This window comes from Rutilus rutilus (assembly GCF_951802725.1).
Source record: "Rutilus rutilus genome assembly, chromosome: 23".
Taxonomy (NCBI): domain Eukaryota; kingdom Metazoa; phylum Chordata; class Actinopteri; order Cypriniformes; family Leuciscidae; genus Rutilus; species Rutilus rutilus.
This window is the reverse complement of record NC_140233.1, coordinates 13,537,714-13,553,602: the sequence shown is the minus strand read 5'-3', so window position 1 is coordinate 13,553,602 and position 15,889 is coordinate 13,537,714. Positions and strand designations below refer to the sequence as shown.

The 15,889-nt window shown below is 37.0% G+C and overlaps 1 protein-coding gene across 1 annotated transcript in view; it reads right to left on the bottom strand.

Annotated features, from left to right (window-relative positions):
- Nucleotides 1-983: 983 nt before the first annotated feature.
- tmtc3 (transmembrane O-mannosyltransferase targeting cadherins 3) overlaps nucleotides 984-15,889 on the bottom strand; it is a 37,364-nt gene continuing 22,458 nt past the window's right edge. Inside the window, exons 11-14 of the mRNA XM_084397439.1 lie at nucleotides 14,174-14,277; nucleotides 12,382-12,551; nucleotides 11,504-11,730; nucleotides 984-4,362 (exon numbers count right to left, since the gene is read on the bottom strand). Of these exons, the coding sequence (XP_084253565.1) occupies nucleotides 3,488-4,362; nucleotides 11,504-11,730; nucleotides 12,382-12,551; nucleotides 14,174-14,277 (1,376 nt within the window). The 3' untranslated portion in view covers nucleotides 984-3,487. The remainder of the gene's footprint in view (nucleotides 4,363-11,503; nucleotides 11,731-12,381; nucleotides 12,552-14,173; nucleotides 14,278-15,889) is intronic.

Below are 15,889 nucleotides of genomic sequence, written 5' to 3'. Positions count from 1 at the left end.
AAAACCTGCAAAATCGGCAGTGTATCAAATACTTGTTCTCCCCACTGTATTAAAGAAAAGTTAATTTAAATTTTTTTTAAAGTGCAAAAAATTAGGTCAACCTATATGACCCACATGCAATAATGAGCTAAAATAAATCATGTTAATTACAATAAACACTGTGAAGGTTTTATAAAATTACAAATGCTTAACAATACTTATCAAGGACTTAGACTGACCATCTTCCATAGTTTATCATCTCCAGTAGCTACTTTTCGTTCCTCCTCCATAGGGCATGGACCAGTTCATGAATTCTAAAACCAGAGACATGGCCATTTAAAATGTATTCAGGCATTTCCACTACAAAAGAGTCATTGAGCCTTTAATCCAATAATATAAATTGTGCTCTCACATGGACTAAAAGCATAATCATATTAAACATCTTGTGTGATCAAATGTCAATGTGATGACAATCTTGTTTTTTAAACTGGGAGCTCTGTAGACAATTTAAAGCTCAAGTTCCTGTGGTTTAGTCTCCTCTGCCTGCCAGAATCTGTGCATAATTACGTTTGCGACGGATCTCACGGTTTTTCAACAAATCCTAGTTATGGGCCTTCCACTCTTAGCATAAGCCTATTTTCACAAAAATCTGGCAGCTTGGATTAATGGGTTACACAAAGATTTGTTAATTACCCAGATCAATATCATGCCAAATTGTTCAACAAATGCAACAAAGTACCACTTGTTTGCTGCACACTTCATTGCGCACATATCACATTACAGTGAGCACTATTGCAACACAAGCTCAATGCTGAAACCTGAGGCTTAGACAACAAGTAAAATGACAGTTACAGCCTTTGGGTAGCACACGAGTCAAAGGCGTGGGGGAGTAATTTCGGACCATGTGGATTTTGCAAATCGAAAAAATTGATCAGGTCTCTGCGTTGGCTTGTTTGCAGCTGCCAGAATGCATAAAAAAAAAAGTGGAATTTATGAGACATTCCTGATGTAAGTTGTTTTTATTGGAAAACCATAGGTCCCACCACCACTCATAAGTCAAAACATTAGTCCAAGTAAAAAAGCAAATACTATAAATCAAGATGTAAGAAATGGGATTTGGTGTAAAAGCACAGCATGAGTAAACATGAGGAAAAAGTCCTAAAACATCATTAGGACTCAAGCTGAGCCGAAGCAAACTTGAAATATGACATATCACATACAGCTGAATGAGAGCTGAGTGAGATGATTTAGTGGGAAATAAACCTCTTAGAGAGGTGAACTCCTAACACTAAATTTTAAAGTTAACATGATACAACCATGTAAATCTGTCCTTATAGACTATCGAACTTACAATAAAAAAAAAAAAGATTTAGATGCACAAGATGCCAAAAGAAAGATCAAACAGGTGTAGTTATCAGGTTTCTCGCTCAAGTTTTATGGGTGATCTCAATTGGCAAAACAGCTGATAATACTGTGAACTACATAAGTCCACTACTTAATCGGATAAAGGCGACAGTTATGCTACTTTAAGTGCCTTTATTTAACGCAACAAAATAACACCTCAGAATTTTCATATGTGCCCCATATATGTTAATACCGCTAGCGTTGTAGAATGTATGGAAATGCACTTACAGGCTTTAAGGAGTTTGCCTTGACAAATCAGTGAGCTCTCAGGTAGCTTTTTTTTTCCTGTGAAGATCTTCGAAAAGGTCAAAGGCCTGCCTTCAAAGTAAACAGTAAAATGACGACAGGATTCCAGTGAGAGCTCATGGTTGTTTCAGCTACACAGGAAACAATATGCCCAACTTGACTGAGCACCACATGTATTTTAAGTTTATCTGCAGCACATTAAATACTGAAGTAACACAGCGGCGTGTAATCTTAGCTTTAAAAAAAATGTGATTTATTCTTTTCAAAAACAAAGCTAAAAGAACCAGCAAAAATGTTGGCCATACAGTTCACCCAAAAATGACTATTCTGTCAACAATTTTTTCCAAACCTTTATGAATTTCTTTCTTCTATGGAATACAAAAGACGACATTTTCAAGAACTGTACTGTTCATTCATGTCAGTGCAATTGCAATGAATGGAGACTGGAGTTTCAAAGAAGCAACATTATAGTTTCATGGTCCAATGACTACATATGCACCATATGTGAAGTCTTTTGAAGTCATATGATAACTGTATGAGGAACAGACCAACATTTTTGTAATTCATGGAAAATCTTCTCTTCCAGTGAGCTGTAAACTGCTTTGAGTGTAGCTTTGGATCAGCGAATCAAACAAATCACTCACAGAACTAGATTGAATGCTAAATTGAAAATATCAGATTCAAAATTATGGGTCAATCTCACATCACTAGTTCTCTTATGAACTTGCCTAGGTGAGCTTAAGTCGGGATTTTCATTGAATCATTTTCATTTAAATTTAAACCAAATAATTTTAATTTGTTTTTGTTAGTCGAACAAAGCTATTGCACAGCTCAGAAGCCATATGATGCTTTTGCATCATTTATAACATTAGGAGGTATAAAACAAGTAAGTCATACAAGTTTGAAATCACATGAGGTTAAGCAAAGGATGACACGTTTAATTTTGGGGGAATTAATCCTTTAAATTAAGGTTTTAAGTTTTTTCTGCTTAATGCTTGATTTTAATGTTATGGCTTAGTCTTTGTGGGGAGAACAAGAAACAGAGCTAAAAGCAGCAGAAAACGTTAAAAAGTAAAGCAAAAAGTCCAAATAAAAAGCAAAGTCTGGCTCTGCATGACCAATCTGTGAAATCAGTAAGAGCGCAAAGAGAATGCAAGCCATATTGAAAAATCCCAGAAGCCTTCAAAAAGAGGGCTGGCGAAGGGAGGTGACCCTAATTCAGAATTAGATTATGTCAAAGGATATAATTAAACACTGACACCATTCAGCGTCAAGACTAAAATAACAACAACGACACATCAACAAACAGCAGCTGAGAATTGGAGGAAATCGGTGATGTCATGCAAAGAAGGGGAGGGGTTTGCTGATCTAAAACCCAACAACCAAGTGACGGACCACTCAGAGGCCCTGTTTTAAAATGGGCTGGCTAATATACCAACATTTTATTTGTGATTATGAGTAATACTTGCCAGTGGTCAAGTTAAATCAATACACAAAGGTGACAAAAACTAATCCAGTGACTCAAATATAGACAATCATAAATAAACAATATGGTAAAATAAGATTTTTTTTTTTGCAGGGTTTCTTTAAAAAAAGTACCTAATTTTGTGCTTTTTCAGCGCATGTTGTTTTCATGTTGTGCACACCTGGTTTTCCTTTTTCAGCCAAACAGCTTTACATAATTAAAGCTGTGGGAAAAGGAGGTATACCGCACCTCATATAAAAGAAACAAAACAAACAAAAGCGCCACAAGACATGCATAAACAAGGGCTCAATTTGTGGTGGAAAAACATAGGAGTCTCGTTCTAGCGCTTTAAATAGTTATATATAAAAATAGTGGGGTGGTTGATAAACAAGGTTAATCGCTGCTTAATATGCGTTCAATCTCCTCCAGTCTCTTCAAGGCAGCCGCCCTTTTCTTTTCTATATCTTTAATCTCTTTTGTGGATTTGCTGTTAGTCCTCTTGTCAGGCTGGCCTGCATCCAAATTCTTTGATTGGCCGTGGCCCTGGCCGCTGACGCTTTCTAACGGGGAGGATTTCCTCAAATTCTTCTCTTTCCTGGCCCCCTCCCCTGCTCCTGAAGCAACTCCCCGCCCTTCCTCGTCCTCCTCCTCCTCCTTTTTCTCATGTTGATGTTGCTCTTGCTCTTTGTCTGCCACACTACTGCCCTCTGTCTGCACAATCGGCTGCCCCGCGGCACTCATGGCGGCCATTTTGTTTCGTACAATGGCAAGGTGCCGTCGAATGTAATCTTCGTGTGGGGCCATAGCGAGTGTCTCTACCAGACAGCGTTCGGCACGCTGGAGCTCCCGTTCTTCGAAGTACACCACGCAGAGGTTGTGCTTGGCCTGCACGTTGCTGGGGTCCATGTTTAAGATGCGTTCGAAACAGGCCTTTGCACCACGTGTATCCTTGCGGTGGTTCATGAGGATGTCTCCCTTGAGGATCAAGCCTTTGACGTGCTCCGGGTGGTACCGCAGCAGCTCCTCAAGCACTGGGAGAGCATCCAGTTCACGTTGTGACTGAGAGTAGAGCAGAGCCAAGTTAAACAAAGCACTGCGGAAGCCGGGTTGCAGTCGAATGGCCTCCCGCATCCAGCGCTCGGCCTCTTCATTCTCGTTAGCATCCATCGCCAGCATGCCCAGGTTGAAGTAGCCATTAGCATCATCCGGCTCCTCTTTCACATAGATGAGAAAGCGACGGTTTGCCTCTGGACGAAATTTTGCCTCACCTAAAAAGAAGAAAATTAAGACATAGGATTGGTGCAAATGTTACAGATAGATTAAATCCAAAATAAAATCAAACGGTTAGTCTAATCGCTAAACTTTTAAGTAGAGTTCCGTTTTGTTACTTGTATTGTGGAGAAAAAAAAGTGTAAAGGACAAGAAACTAGGGATGTCAAATGTACCAGTATTTCAATACCAAGTTGAGACCAAAATAGTTGGAAGAAAACACCACCACCACAAAATTATGCCAAAATGCCCTTTTTGTCGAGTATCCTTGCAGGCTCAATTAAATAAGTTAAATTAAGTCTTAAATGAACGTAAAGAGAATGTGTAACAGATCCACGTCATCTGCAGCAGGTCTTAAAGTGACAGCAGCCTAACAAACCCGCTTTTGTCTGTCATTAAGGATAATCAAAGAACAAAAGAAAGAGAAAAATCACTCACTGCTCTTGACTGAATAATTTTTGTAGCTTTAATAAGAAATATAGCTGCAAGCAGGCATTATCGGGGCCAAGCGCAAAGACGAAAAAACAAATATTGCATCACAATAAGTGTAATTGTGATTGTCAAAACATTTGGTAACTAAATAGAATTTTATGAAGTTTAGTGACAACATGTTACAATGTTTACATTGTACAATGACTGGTAGTATACAGTTTTTATTATTGCTTGACAAAAATTTCAAGATTTCAATTCCATTCTTGTGATTTGATTCCGATTTTTATTCAATATTGACTAATTTGGATACATGTTTATTTTAAATTTTATTTAAAAAAATAATCTCACCTAATGCTGTAAACATAGAGGGCCTAATCTGCTGGTATTATTAAAGTATATAATGCAGTTTTTGTTATAATAACAATTATTTAATGGCATAAGTAAAAATATAATAAATATGTAATATAGTGCTCAGCAAAATCTCCTCTCAAGCTATTTTTTCTATTCAATTAACATAATAATTCGTTACATTTATATAGCGCTTTTTCTGAGACCTCAAAGCGCTTTACATATGGAAGGGGGGAATCTCCTCAACCACCACCAATGTGCAGCATCCACTTGGATGATGCGACGGCAGCCATATTGCGCCAGAACGCCCACCACACACCAGCTTACTGGTGGAGAGGAGACAGTGATGAAGCTAATCAGTATATGGGGATGATTAGGAGGCCATGATGGACAGAGGCCAAGGGGCAAATTTGGCCAGGATGCCGGGGTTACAACATGCTATGGTCATTAAATGGCTTTCCTGAGGTAAATGTAACGTTATGTGACATAAGTGTTCTCCTGCTGTTATATATTGACCTCTTTCAGTGGTTGAAAAACACTAATTGGTCGATATTATGTATACTTTTGGTAAGTTGTACTGCATCTTTAAATAAAAAAGTAACAGATGATTGGTTCACGTGCACTTGAACTGAGGCGCTCAGCGATCTGTCACGTCACATTTACAAGCGCCAAACGTATTTTTGTCTGAATTTCGTAATAAAATTTACGGAATCTAAGAGCTGAGAATTAGTTTAATATTAAAAGTACCTCTTTGCTCCGCAATTTTTCTGTGCGTGAGAAAATGGATGTGTGGCATGAGAGCGTGTGAAAAGTGTAAATTGCGTGAGTCTCAATGCGTGCTCAATGCGTGAGAGTTGGCAGCCCTGCATAAAATAATAAAAGAAACGAACAAATACATGGCGAAAGAAGTGTTAGACAGCAGAAGAGGGGATTGGGATGATTTTTAATGAAACTTGGGAAGCGGATGGCCGTTACTCTTTCACATGTAGTGTGTGCATGTGCATATGTGTGCGTGCCTATGAATGCGTGCATTTGTATGTGTGCGTGTATGAAAAAAAGTGTCCTAAATGAAAACTGTGCAACCCAATGTCACAAAAAAGACTTGTATATATGTATTATAGTTCATTTTTCAACTTTAAAAATCAGTAAATTTATTCTCTTTTTTTTTTGTCTATTTAAATTCTATTTACAAACTCACCACACACAATAATGGTCAATAACTGTAATTTGTTGAAAGCTAATCTTTTTCTGAAAAAGATGACACCTTGCACATTAAGATAGCACATTGTTTTAGAATTGTACAGTCAAAAAAAATATATATATATATGTGAAAAACACCTATTTTAGCTTCAGGTTCTAAAGGGTTAAGACCAGTGTCATTACAATAGGCAGATTTATTCAGAAGTTATTAACATTTTTGGAGATTTTGTTATAACTTTTGACCAAAAGGTGGCGCTGACTCGAAATCTTCCCTCGAGTACCTTCAGGGGATGGTGCTGATGGCATATTCTGAGTTTCGTAATGTTAATCCAATGCAAGTATGGCATTTTACATCACAATACTGTATTGAAGTCAATGGCAATTTCATGTTTTGTTCTATTATAGCGCCACCAAGAGGCAAAATCCCAAAAAATGTTATGTGTCCTCAGAGTGAGCCCATACATGTGTGTGTCAAATTTGGTGAAAATATCTCAATTCACTTCAGAGTTATAGACATTTATATGAAAAAACACGTAAAAAATGACTGACACCTGACTTTGGTTGGATTTTACTACCCCTTACTATCAATATTTTTACATTTTGGCATAGCGTTTAGCCAACGGCCTATGTTTGCAAACTTCTGACTGTGGTTTCGTTTCGATTGGTCTAACGGTTACAAAGATATTGGCAACTGTTTTTTAAACGCTAAATCACAACGCTACACAAACCGTAAGGCAAAACCGAGCATGTTTGGTATCGTTGGACTCGGCAAGGATTCAGGAACCTAAGGAGATGAAAATCAGTCAACCACACCCAGAGTTATAAGCATTTGAAAATAAAATGTTACCACTAGGTGGCACTGGTTTGAAACTTCTCAGGCTCATTCAGGGCATCGTATTGATGACCCATACCGAGTTTCGTAACGATACGTTCATGCGTTCATAAAATACAGCATTTTGGAACAAAATTCAAAATGGCCAACGCCTAAAATGGTCGATATGGAAAAATTGGATATCAGACGACTCGGCATGACGTCCTGATTCTAACAAGACCAATTTTATTGGCAAACCATTCAGAAGTTGTAAGCAAAAATAGCCATTTTTCGTATCTCCGGACCAGTAGGTGGCGCTGCACCGAAACGCAGCAATTAGCCTCAGGTCATGCTTGTGATGACATGTACCAAGTTTGGTCTGAATACGATGAAGTGTTGCGGAGATACAGCCTTATGTCTTTTTTCGCAAGCGCTACGTAAAATTTGTTTGCGTGGTATTCGAGAACGGTTTGACGAATCGACATGAATTCCATAACTTTTTGTCTGCAAGATTTTTGTTTGGAGATGATCTGGTTACATTTTCGTGAAAATCGGAGCAACGGCCTAGAAGGAGTTTGAAAAAATTGGTTTTTGGAAAATTTAAAATGGCGGACAAATTTTCATGACGTCATAGGGTGCCATAGAAATTTCATAACTTTCCTGCAAGCGGTTCTATGGGCTGCCACAGACTCCCAGAGTGGAAGAAGAAGAAACGGAAGAATAATAATTTGTTTGTTGTAATAATTAAAATGCTCACATTTGTTCACATTCACACAAATTTGCATTTAGAATTCATAGTGATGTTACCGGCCAACTGGCGATTGATACCGTTTCATATATTCGCCAACACCGATTTTTACTCGCATTTGGCACTTGCAAAGTGTTAATTTTAGGCCCTTTATATATATATATATATATATTAGGGGTGTAACGGTACATGTAACAACATCATGGTTCAGTGCAGACAGTCAGACGATGAATACAGTCAGCCACAGGCGATCCACACTCCAATCCAGAAGGGGGCCACGCGCAGTAATGCAACACTGTTTGCTAACCACCACAAGAGGAAAAAGAGCAGAAGAACAACAGTGCATGTGCGAATGACTTGAGTGCTTGAAAACAAGTCCTCTAGTGTGCATGCGTCGAATTCGTCTCTGCGCTCATTGACAAAGGAGTAGGGCTACACTTTGAAAGGTTCGCGCACTCTACTGTGTGCGAAACGGAACGTGGAAAATGAAGTATAGGAGGAGGGTTAGGCTTTGAATGTTTAAATATAGTTTAAGTGGAACAAATTGTAACACTCCTAATGCACAAGTTTTATTATTTTTTATTATGTACTTTTAGAACATGAGATACTATGACCAAAAACCTTTGTTTTTTTATCAGCCCTGCAAAACAATATGACCTATGCAATTCTGTTTACTGCTTTGTGCTTAATACACTAAAGGAGGCTGTACTGTACCAACTACCTCAGGGAGACTAAATGCTGCTAGGTGTAATTAGCACTACTGTCATGTCAAAATAAAATAAAAATAAACCTGGCATTGTGGATTTTCTGCTTTTTCCAGTTACACTTTAGTTTAGGGTCAATTTCTCACTATTAGTTGCTTATTACTAGTTGCTTATTAGCATGCATATTATTAGGATATTGGCTGTTTATTAGTACTTATAAAGCACATATTAATGCCTTATTCTACATGACCTTATTCTACATCCCTTAATCTTCCATGTACCGTTACACCCCTAATATATATTATATGTGCATAATTATTATCACAATGATGATGATTAAGTTAAACAAATTATAATTTAATAAATAATAAATATTAATATTTAATGCAATAAATTATCAATTATATTTATTCAATTATATTTATATCAATATAATTATAATCGTATCTTTAAAAATAATTATTCATTATTAGTAAATTATAAGTCATGTCTTAAGTGACTGTGAACAGGTGGGACAAAATTAAATATAATTATAAATAACAATCATTGTAAAGGTAATTATGATTTTTTATATATTACAAATTATGTCATGTCTTAAGTGACTGTAAACAGGTGGGACAAAAAATATTATAATGATTAACTTGATTATTGTAAAGGTAATTATAATTATTAAATAGATTGTAAATTATGTTGTCTTATGTGAATGTAAAAAAAAAAAAAAAAAAACTGATTCTGTCATAATTGAATCATATTGTTCCAATCCATATGACTTTCCATATGAAAGTTATTCATAACAGAATGTACAAACTTTTCCACACAATGAAAGTGAATGTGGGCAAGGAGGTTTCTTTTTTGGCTTCCTTTAACGTTTTAATTAAATTAAGGAGTGTTCAATAGCATATTTGGTTTTGCCATGTTATCATAAATGGTATTGAGAATCATGACGATTTACTGGTATCAAGTGATAAGTTCAAAATGAAATAAAAAATTAAATAAAAAGTAATATTGTAATAAAACAACCCAAAAAACAAATGTGAAGAGAGTAATGTTACCAGATGTCCCTGATTCTGCAAATCTTGTGAGCAACTAAAGTCAATTATATTCAAATATCGCATTCCCAAAATATAGGATATTTAGATTAAGTTAAACCACATTAACTAGGTTTATGCATTTATGCAAGTCATGCCATGATCATCATTTTTAATAAAGTCTTATTAAATCAGTGTCCTGTCACTGCTATCTGTGGTATTTTGGCTCTGGTTTTTGACAAGATCTACCATGTGCACCATCCTATGTTGCAACAATAAGGTCAGAATGAGGGTAAGGAGTATCGGTCAGCTTTTTATCACCCCGTGAAGACTGTTCAAAATAACTACTGTAGGCCAAAAGTGGGGAAACTGTGGAAAGCAGGTTTGATTTAAAACAAACCTGCTTTTATTTGAAAACCAATATGGATGGGCATAACTACAAAACCAAATGAAAGAATAACAGTTGTGTCAAGCAGGCCTGTGAATTGATCGTAACATGCTTCCTCAGTCACATGATTAAACAGTCTGAACAAGAGGCCTAAAACCATGTGCAAATAGAGCCGTTGTATTCGTCGTATTTACATTGCTGCAGCGTAGGTGTGCTAATCTCAGAAAAATAACAAACTAATGCCTCGCTCGAACTGCACGAATCCATCAGTCTTTTACTGCTATTCAAAGTTAAGAGTGAAAAAATGGCATAAAACTCAAAGTTAGGGTCAATGAGTCAAATTCAATTTAAACTTATAGCTGCTGGATCAACATTTTCAGGCATGAGAACATGACCGAATTAGGTGAGAGGTTGCTGCCTTCCCTTGAGGTGGCACGCAAAGAATCCATAGGTTAATAACTTGGCTTGTCTAACCTCATGTGAATCAAAAACTGTCGCTTTCACAGAGATTATTATTGAGCACCTTAACAATGTTTTTAAAGCTCAGGTCTGATAAATAAAAAATCAGGGAGTGTATTTTGCAACCTTATTTCTTCAGAACCTAGTGAGCTTTCTAAACATCCCGACGCAAACGCTGTTTCAAAAGGTGGGTCTCATAGCCAAAGATGCATAGTCAAATTCAAAGGCGTCATAGCATGTAGGGATGCACGATATATCGGACGATACACCATTTCGGACGATATATGTCCATTTTTAATGTTATCCTCCCAATAAGAAAAGTTGGCCGATATATTAAAGCCGATAAATTATGGATTATTTCCTTCAGCTAAGACACTTTAAATGCACGCTATTCACCACGGTGGTTTTGAATTTCTTGAAATATGATTGGAATCACTTAAAAAAATTATGCACAGCACAAGTCTGTCATATCTACATAAAATTATAATGAGAACATTATAATTGTGTGCTTGGGACATGGCTTTTAATGGTGAAACTTTTGTTTTTGTAATCAGGCTCTCAAAAATGATAAAAAAAAAATGGATTTAGATTTATCAGCCAAAATATATCGGTTATCGGCTTACAAGTATAAAGAATAAAAACAATTTTTTATATCGGTGCATCCCTAATAGCATGCAAATTTTACAGAGAAGGCAAATCAAAGACTTCAGCTCAGTAGAAAAAAATTAATCCAGGATGAAGGATGAAACAAGAAAAATGTAACTTATTGTTTTCTGAAAAGTATAGATGAAAAACAGCTCAGTGTTTTCTTTTGTCGTAATATTTGTGTGTATGAATTGTTATGCTTTTTTGCATATAGCACTGCTAGCTTATCAACATGTGAGTCACAAAGTCCTGAAAAGTATCAATAAAAATAGCTTTCCAAATTAGTTGCTTATGATGGTTGGGGTGCTTAGAAAGAAGCTCACTATGTGATGGGACAGAGCTAATTTCATTGGTTTAAATGGCCTTTGCCCACACACCTGACTCTTGCATGAGAAGTGCGGAGTTGAATAGTGCCAGTTTGTGCCGTGGATTCAGGTCCAATGCGCGATTAAAGTTTCTCAGAGCCTCTGAGGGGTCCTTCATCTCGATATTGACAATAGCCAGATTGTACCAGAGGTCTGCATTGGTATGGTCCAGCTCCAGTGCTCGTAGGTAGGCGTCCTTCGCCTCACTGGGCTTGTTCATTTTCAGAAGAAGCTCCCCTCTGAGTTTTAAGAGAAACAAAAAGACATTTTTGGAATACCTCTCACAGGACACCTCAAAAATCTAATACACATGTACAACAGGAAAGATCAGTTTCTTTAAGCAATATTTTCTTAGCAAATAGTTTGAGTAATACAAAGGTTTAGGTTTTGATTTTTTCTTGGGTTAGCTTTGTTAGTTCGTGAGAACCAAGGCAATCCAGTAAATCCACTTTCAATAGCTTATCTGATGAACATTTCGTTTACAGGATGAGACATGTAGAGAGAAATCACAAAGTGTGAAGGCTAAGTACATTTTCACTTTATGCAAAATGTAACAAAAACAGTAAACTCCGATACTCTTTAACTATGGCATGCAACTTCAGCTCATATCTATGAGAAATATTTTCAGCTCATATCTATGAGAAATATTTTCTTAGGGATAGCAAAAAAATCCAGGATGGGTGTGAAACTGTAAGACACAGATGCTCAATTCTTTTACAAGATCGTATCTCTTAAACATCATCCAATGTACACATGGGCAAAAAAAAAAAATCTCATTAAAGCCAAAATACTGTCTGAATTACAACACATTTAGTTTCATTTGGCCCTGTCAGTAAGTTAGCAAGTTTACAAACACATTTTTGACCCTGTCAGCATGAACGGAGACTTGCCGACTGATGTAGGCTTGCTTGAAGTCCGGTCTCATGCTGATGGCCTGTCTATAGAGTTGGTCGGCTTCCTCCAGGCGAGAGTCATTCGCTCGAATTAGGTTAGCCAGGTTAATGTAGACGTTCAGATGGTTGGGGGCCACACGGGTTGCATACTTCTTCCCTGGAATGATCTGCCAATGTGTTTTGGAAAGATCAGCCAAGGTTGTAAGCATTTACATATACATACATTTGACTCAAAATATAACACAAATATATTCAGTATGTTCCTTCTACATTCCAACATGAAATATAGACCCATGTGAAGTTAAAGGCCATAAGATTGGTTTCAAGAATATTGGTCAATACATATGGATGGAGCATTTTTAAATAGCCAATATGCTTTAGGTACATCACAGCTATGAACCATAATTTGCTATTTGCTAATCTGCTGCAAATGATATTGAGGGGCATTCTCTTTCCAGAGAGCATCTGATTGGACACAAATATGTGCAGGTCAGGATGAGTCATAAATATGTTCAGTCCATTTTCCTAGTACAAAAACACAGTACATTTTGAATGCGTAGTGTTCAAAGGTTTGGGGTCAGTAAGGTTTTTTTTTTTTTTTTTTTTTTTAATTCATAACTTTATTCAGGAATAGGGTAACCACCGGGACAATCCCAAAATAGGGAGCTTTGTCCCATGTCCTTACGTCTTGTAAGCAATGTCCCGCATTTAATTTGTCTGTATTATTTTTTTTTAAGAATACTAAAACATGTGATTGCCGTTTAAAAATCCATTTGTACAGCTGTCATGTTCTAGCTAGAGCCTATTTTTTTACCTTACTAGCCTGTTATTTAGTTTGCATTTAGTTGACTGAATAGGTCCTATAGAGTAAAACACATTGTATCACTCGAACCTGGGCAAATTGAGTGATAGTCACAGAGCCGGTCACAATTAACAGTTATCATCCAATGTGATGGCACATAGACTTTCAAACTAATGTAAATCAATATTACATAGTATAATAGTAGTAAATTTATGTTTCAACAAAAATATTTCGCAGGACAAACGTTTTCAACATTGATACAATTTAGGAGTACATGGGCATATAGATGAATGCAAATACACATGGACTAAAAGCCACAAACTATTAGTTATTCAGCATTTTTTTTGCCTTCTATTTGTAGAAAAAAGAGAAAGATCGCTCTCGCTGCCCTGCCAACGACGCCGGAGAAAGATTCGGGGACGCTCTGATGTAGATCGAAGGCGTGATCTTTTTAAACCAATGTTTACAGGATTGCGTTCTCTGAAATCCTCTCAGGTGGAGGACTTCTACATTCTGATTGGTTGCCGCCGAACCGCGTCATACTGTAACTCATTACCATAAAGTTGACCTGACTTCAACTCTCCTCGCCGCTCTCACCGTCCAAGACGCACCGCGCCGCCCTCACTCTCGTTTGAAAATGAATGACTTCCGGCCACTTTGACGCTCTCGCTGGCGGTGGTGTGAACGCACAGCACAGTAAGTCATTTCTGAACTGCAATGAAAACTACTAATAAACACAGAAGACTGCTTAGAAAATGATTATGCTTGGGCGATATATCTAGCTAGGCAGTCGACAAATAACATGGTCATGCTATTTATTTTTTTAATCAACATTTTATACAAATTTATAGGTAATTTCTGTGCCACTGAGCAGAATTGCTCAAAAATACTGAAAAGTAAAAGTATTTTATCGTTCATATCAAAGTTTGTTGACAATCTAAATATAACAAAATCTCTCCTTTCTTTCCTTGTATGGGAATTTCATACCTGTGGCATAAGGGATTTTGCGATTAGATATGCCTCCTCTGCCTCTCTGGACCGGTTTAGGTTCTTGTAGGTTCTCCCAACATTCATGTGGGCCCCAATATCATCTTAGAAGAGGACAAAATGTTTAGTTTAAGTCATAAATCAAGAAAATAGCACAGACTAAATGTCAAAGACAGAGTACATAGTGGAATGTGAATTATATGGCTCGAGTGCAACAAATTATAACAGTTACAGGCAGCTGACCAGTTTAATACACATTTGGGACAAGAAATCGGCAGGAAAGACTGGGAGGAGGAAAAGCACCTCCTGTGAAAGCTCTCCCTTTACACGCTTTTATAGCCATGTTGCCCGCGTAACCTCGAACAACAGAGAGCTAACCATTAGCGTTGGTAGGTTTCGATGTGTAAAACTGATAATGCTACCAGCATTTTCAGAGAAACGTCTGATAACACCGAAGCGGTACAGAATTTTTGCTATGAAAAGCAAACTGACGCATATAGATAGCCTGCCCAGGATTTCCTTTTCCATTAATGTGCTTACAGAGTTAATCTTGGAAAAACACATCTTGGGTGGTGGATCTCTAAAGTCATGTTAGCTCAATAAACCAACATAACTTAAACAATTAAAGTCAATAGTTTAATGACTTTGGCAGCCACAGTCGTCTTTCTCACAGGTAGCCTGACGATACAGCAGAGCCGACACAAAACCTAAATCCACATCTTCTCACATCAAATCCTTAAATCCACATATTCTCAAGACACTAAAGTGCGAAAGTAGTTTTATAGGCCAATGTTTTCATACAGTCCCATGAAATACTACATAAACTACTTCTTGTTAGCTTATACACAATTTGAAATTGTCCTTACCAAAACACCTCCAAACTTATAATAATAAGGCAGAATTTCCCACACCTCCCTAAAACAACATATCCGATGGAGTTTTGTTTAAAATAGGCTCAATGTTAACTTCCTCTGCCAAATTTTTTGAAAGAACTGTTGGAAATATTATGAATTGAAGTCTTTTTAGTATTTTGTGTCTGTGGAAAACAATTTGGTGCAAAATCCTTCCCAAAGACAAACTCACTTATTAGCACTTTTGTCTAAAATGACTCCTTAAAGGGGTAGTTGATTATGATTTCACTTTTCTAACTTTATTTAGTGTGTAATGTTGCTGTTTGAGCATAAACAACATCTGCAAAGTTACAATGCTCACAGTTCAAAGCAAAGGGAGATATTTTCTTTTAAAGAATTGCTTTTTAAGGACTACAACAAACGGCTGGTAGGGACTACACAACATTCTTCCCGGCTTAGTAAAATTTACATAAACCAAGGATTTGATGTGAGAATGTTGTCTACATGCTGTCACTTCTTCTTGAGTCTCTCCATCTATGTCTGACTCCGGTTTAAACATAAAAGGCTAAAGGTTTTTGAAATTTTCAGTACATGTCTGTGTGAGTGCAAGCAGTTGAAGCTCCGCCCTCTGTGCCAGGAGTAGCAGCTCATTTGCATTTAAAGGGACAGACACAAAAACGGTGTGTTTTTGCTCACCCTCAAAAAGTGACAATTTTAACATGTTATATAAAAATATCTGTGGGGTGTTTTGAGCTAAAACTTCACATACACACTCTGGGGACATCAAAGACTTGTTTTAGATCTTGTGAAATGGGCATTATACCACCCCTTTAAAAACAACTTCAAGTCTGCATGAAAATATAAT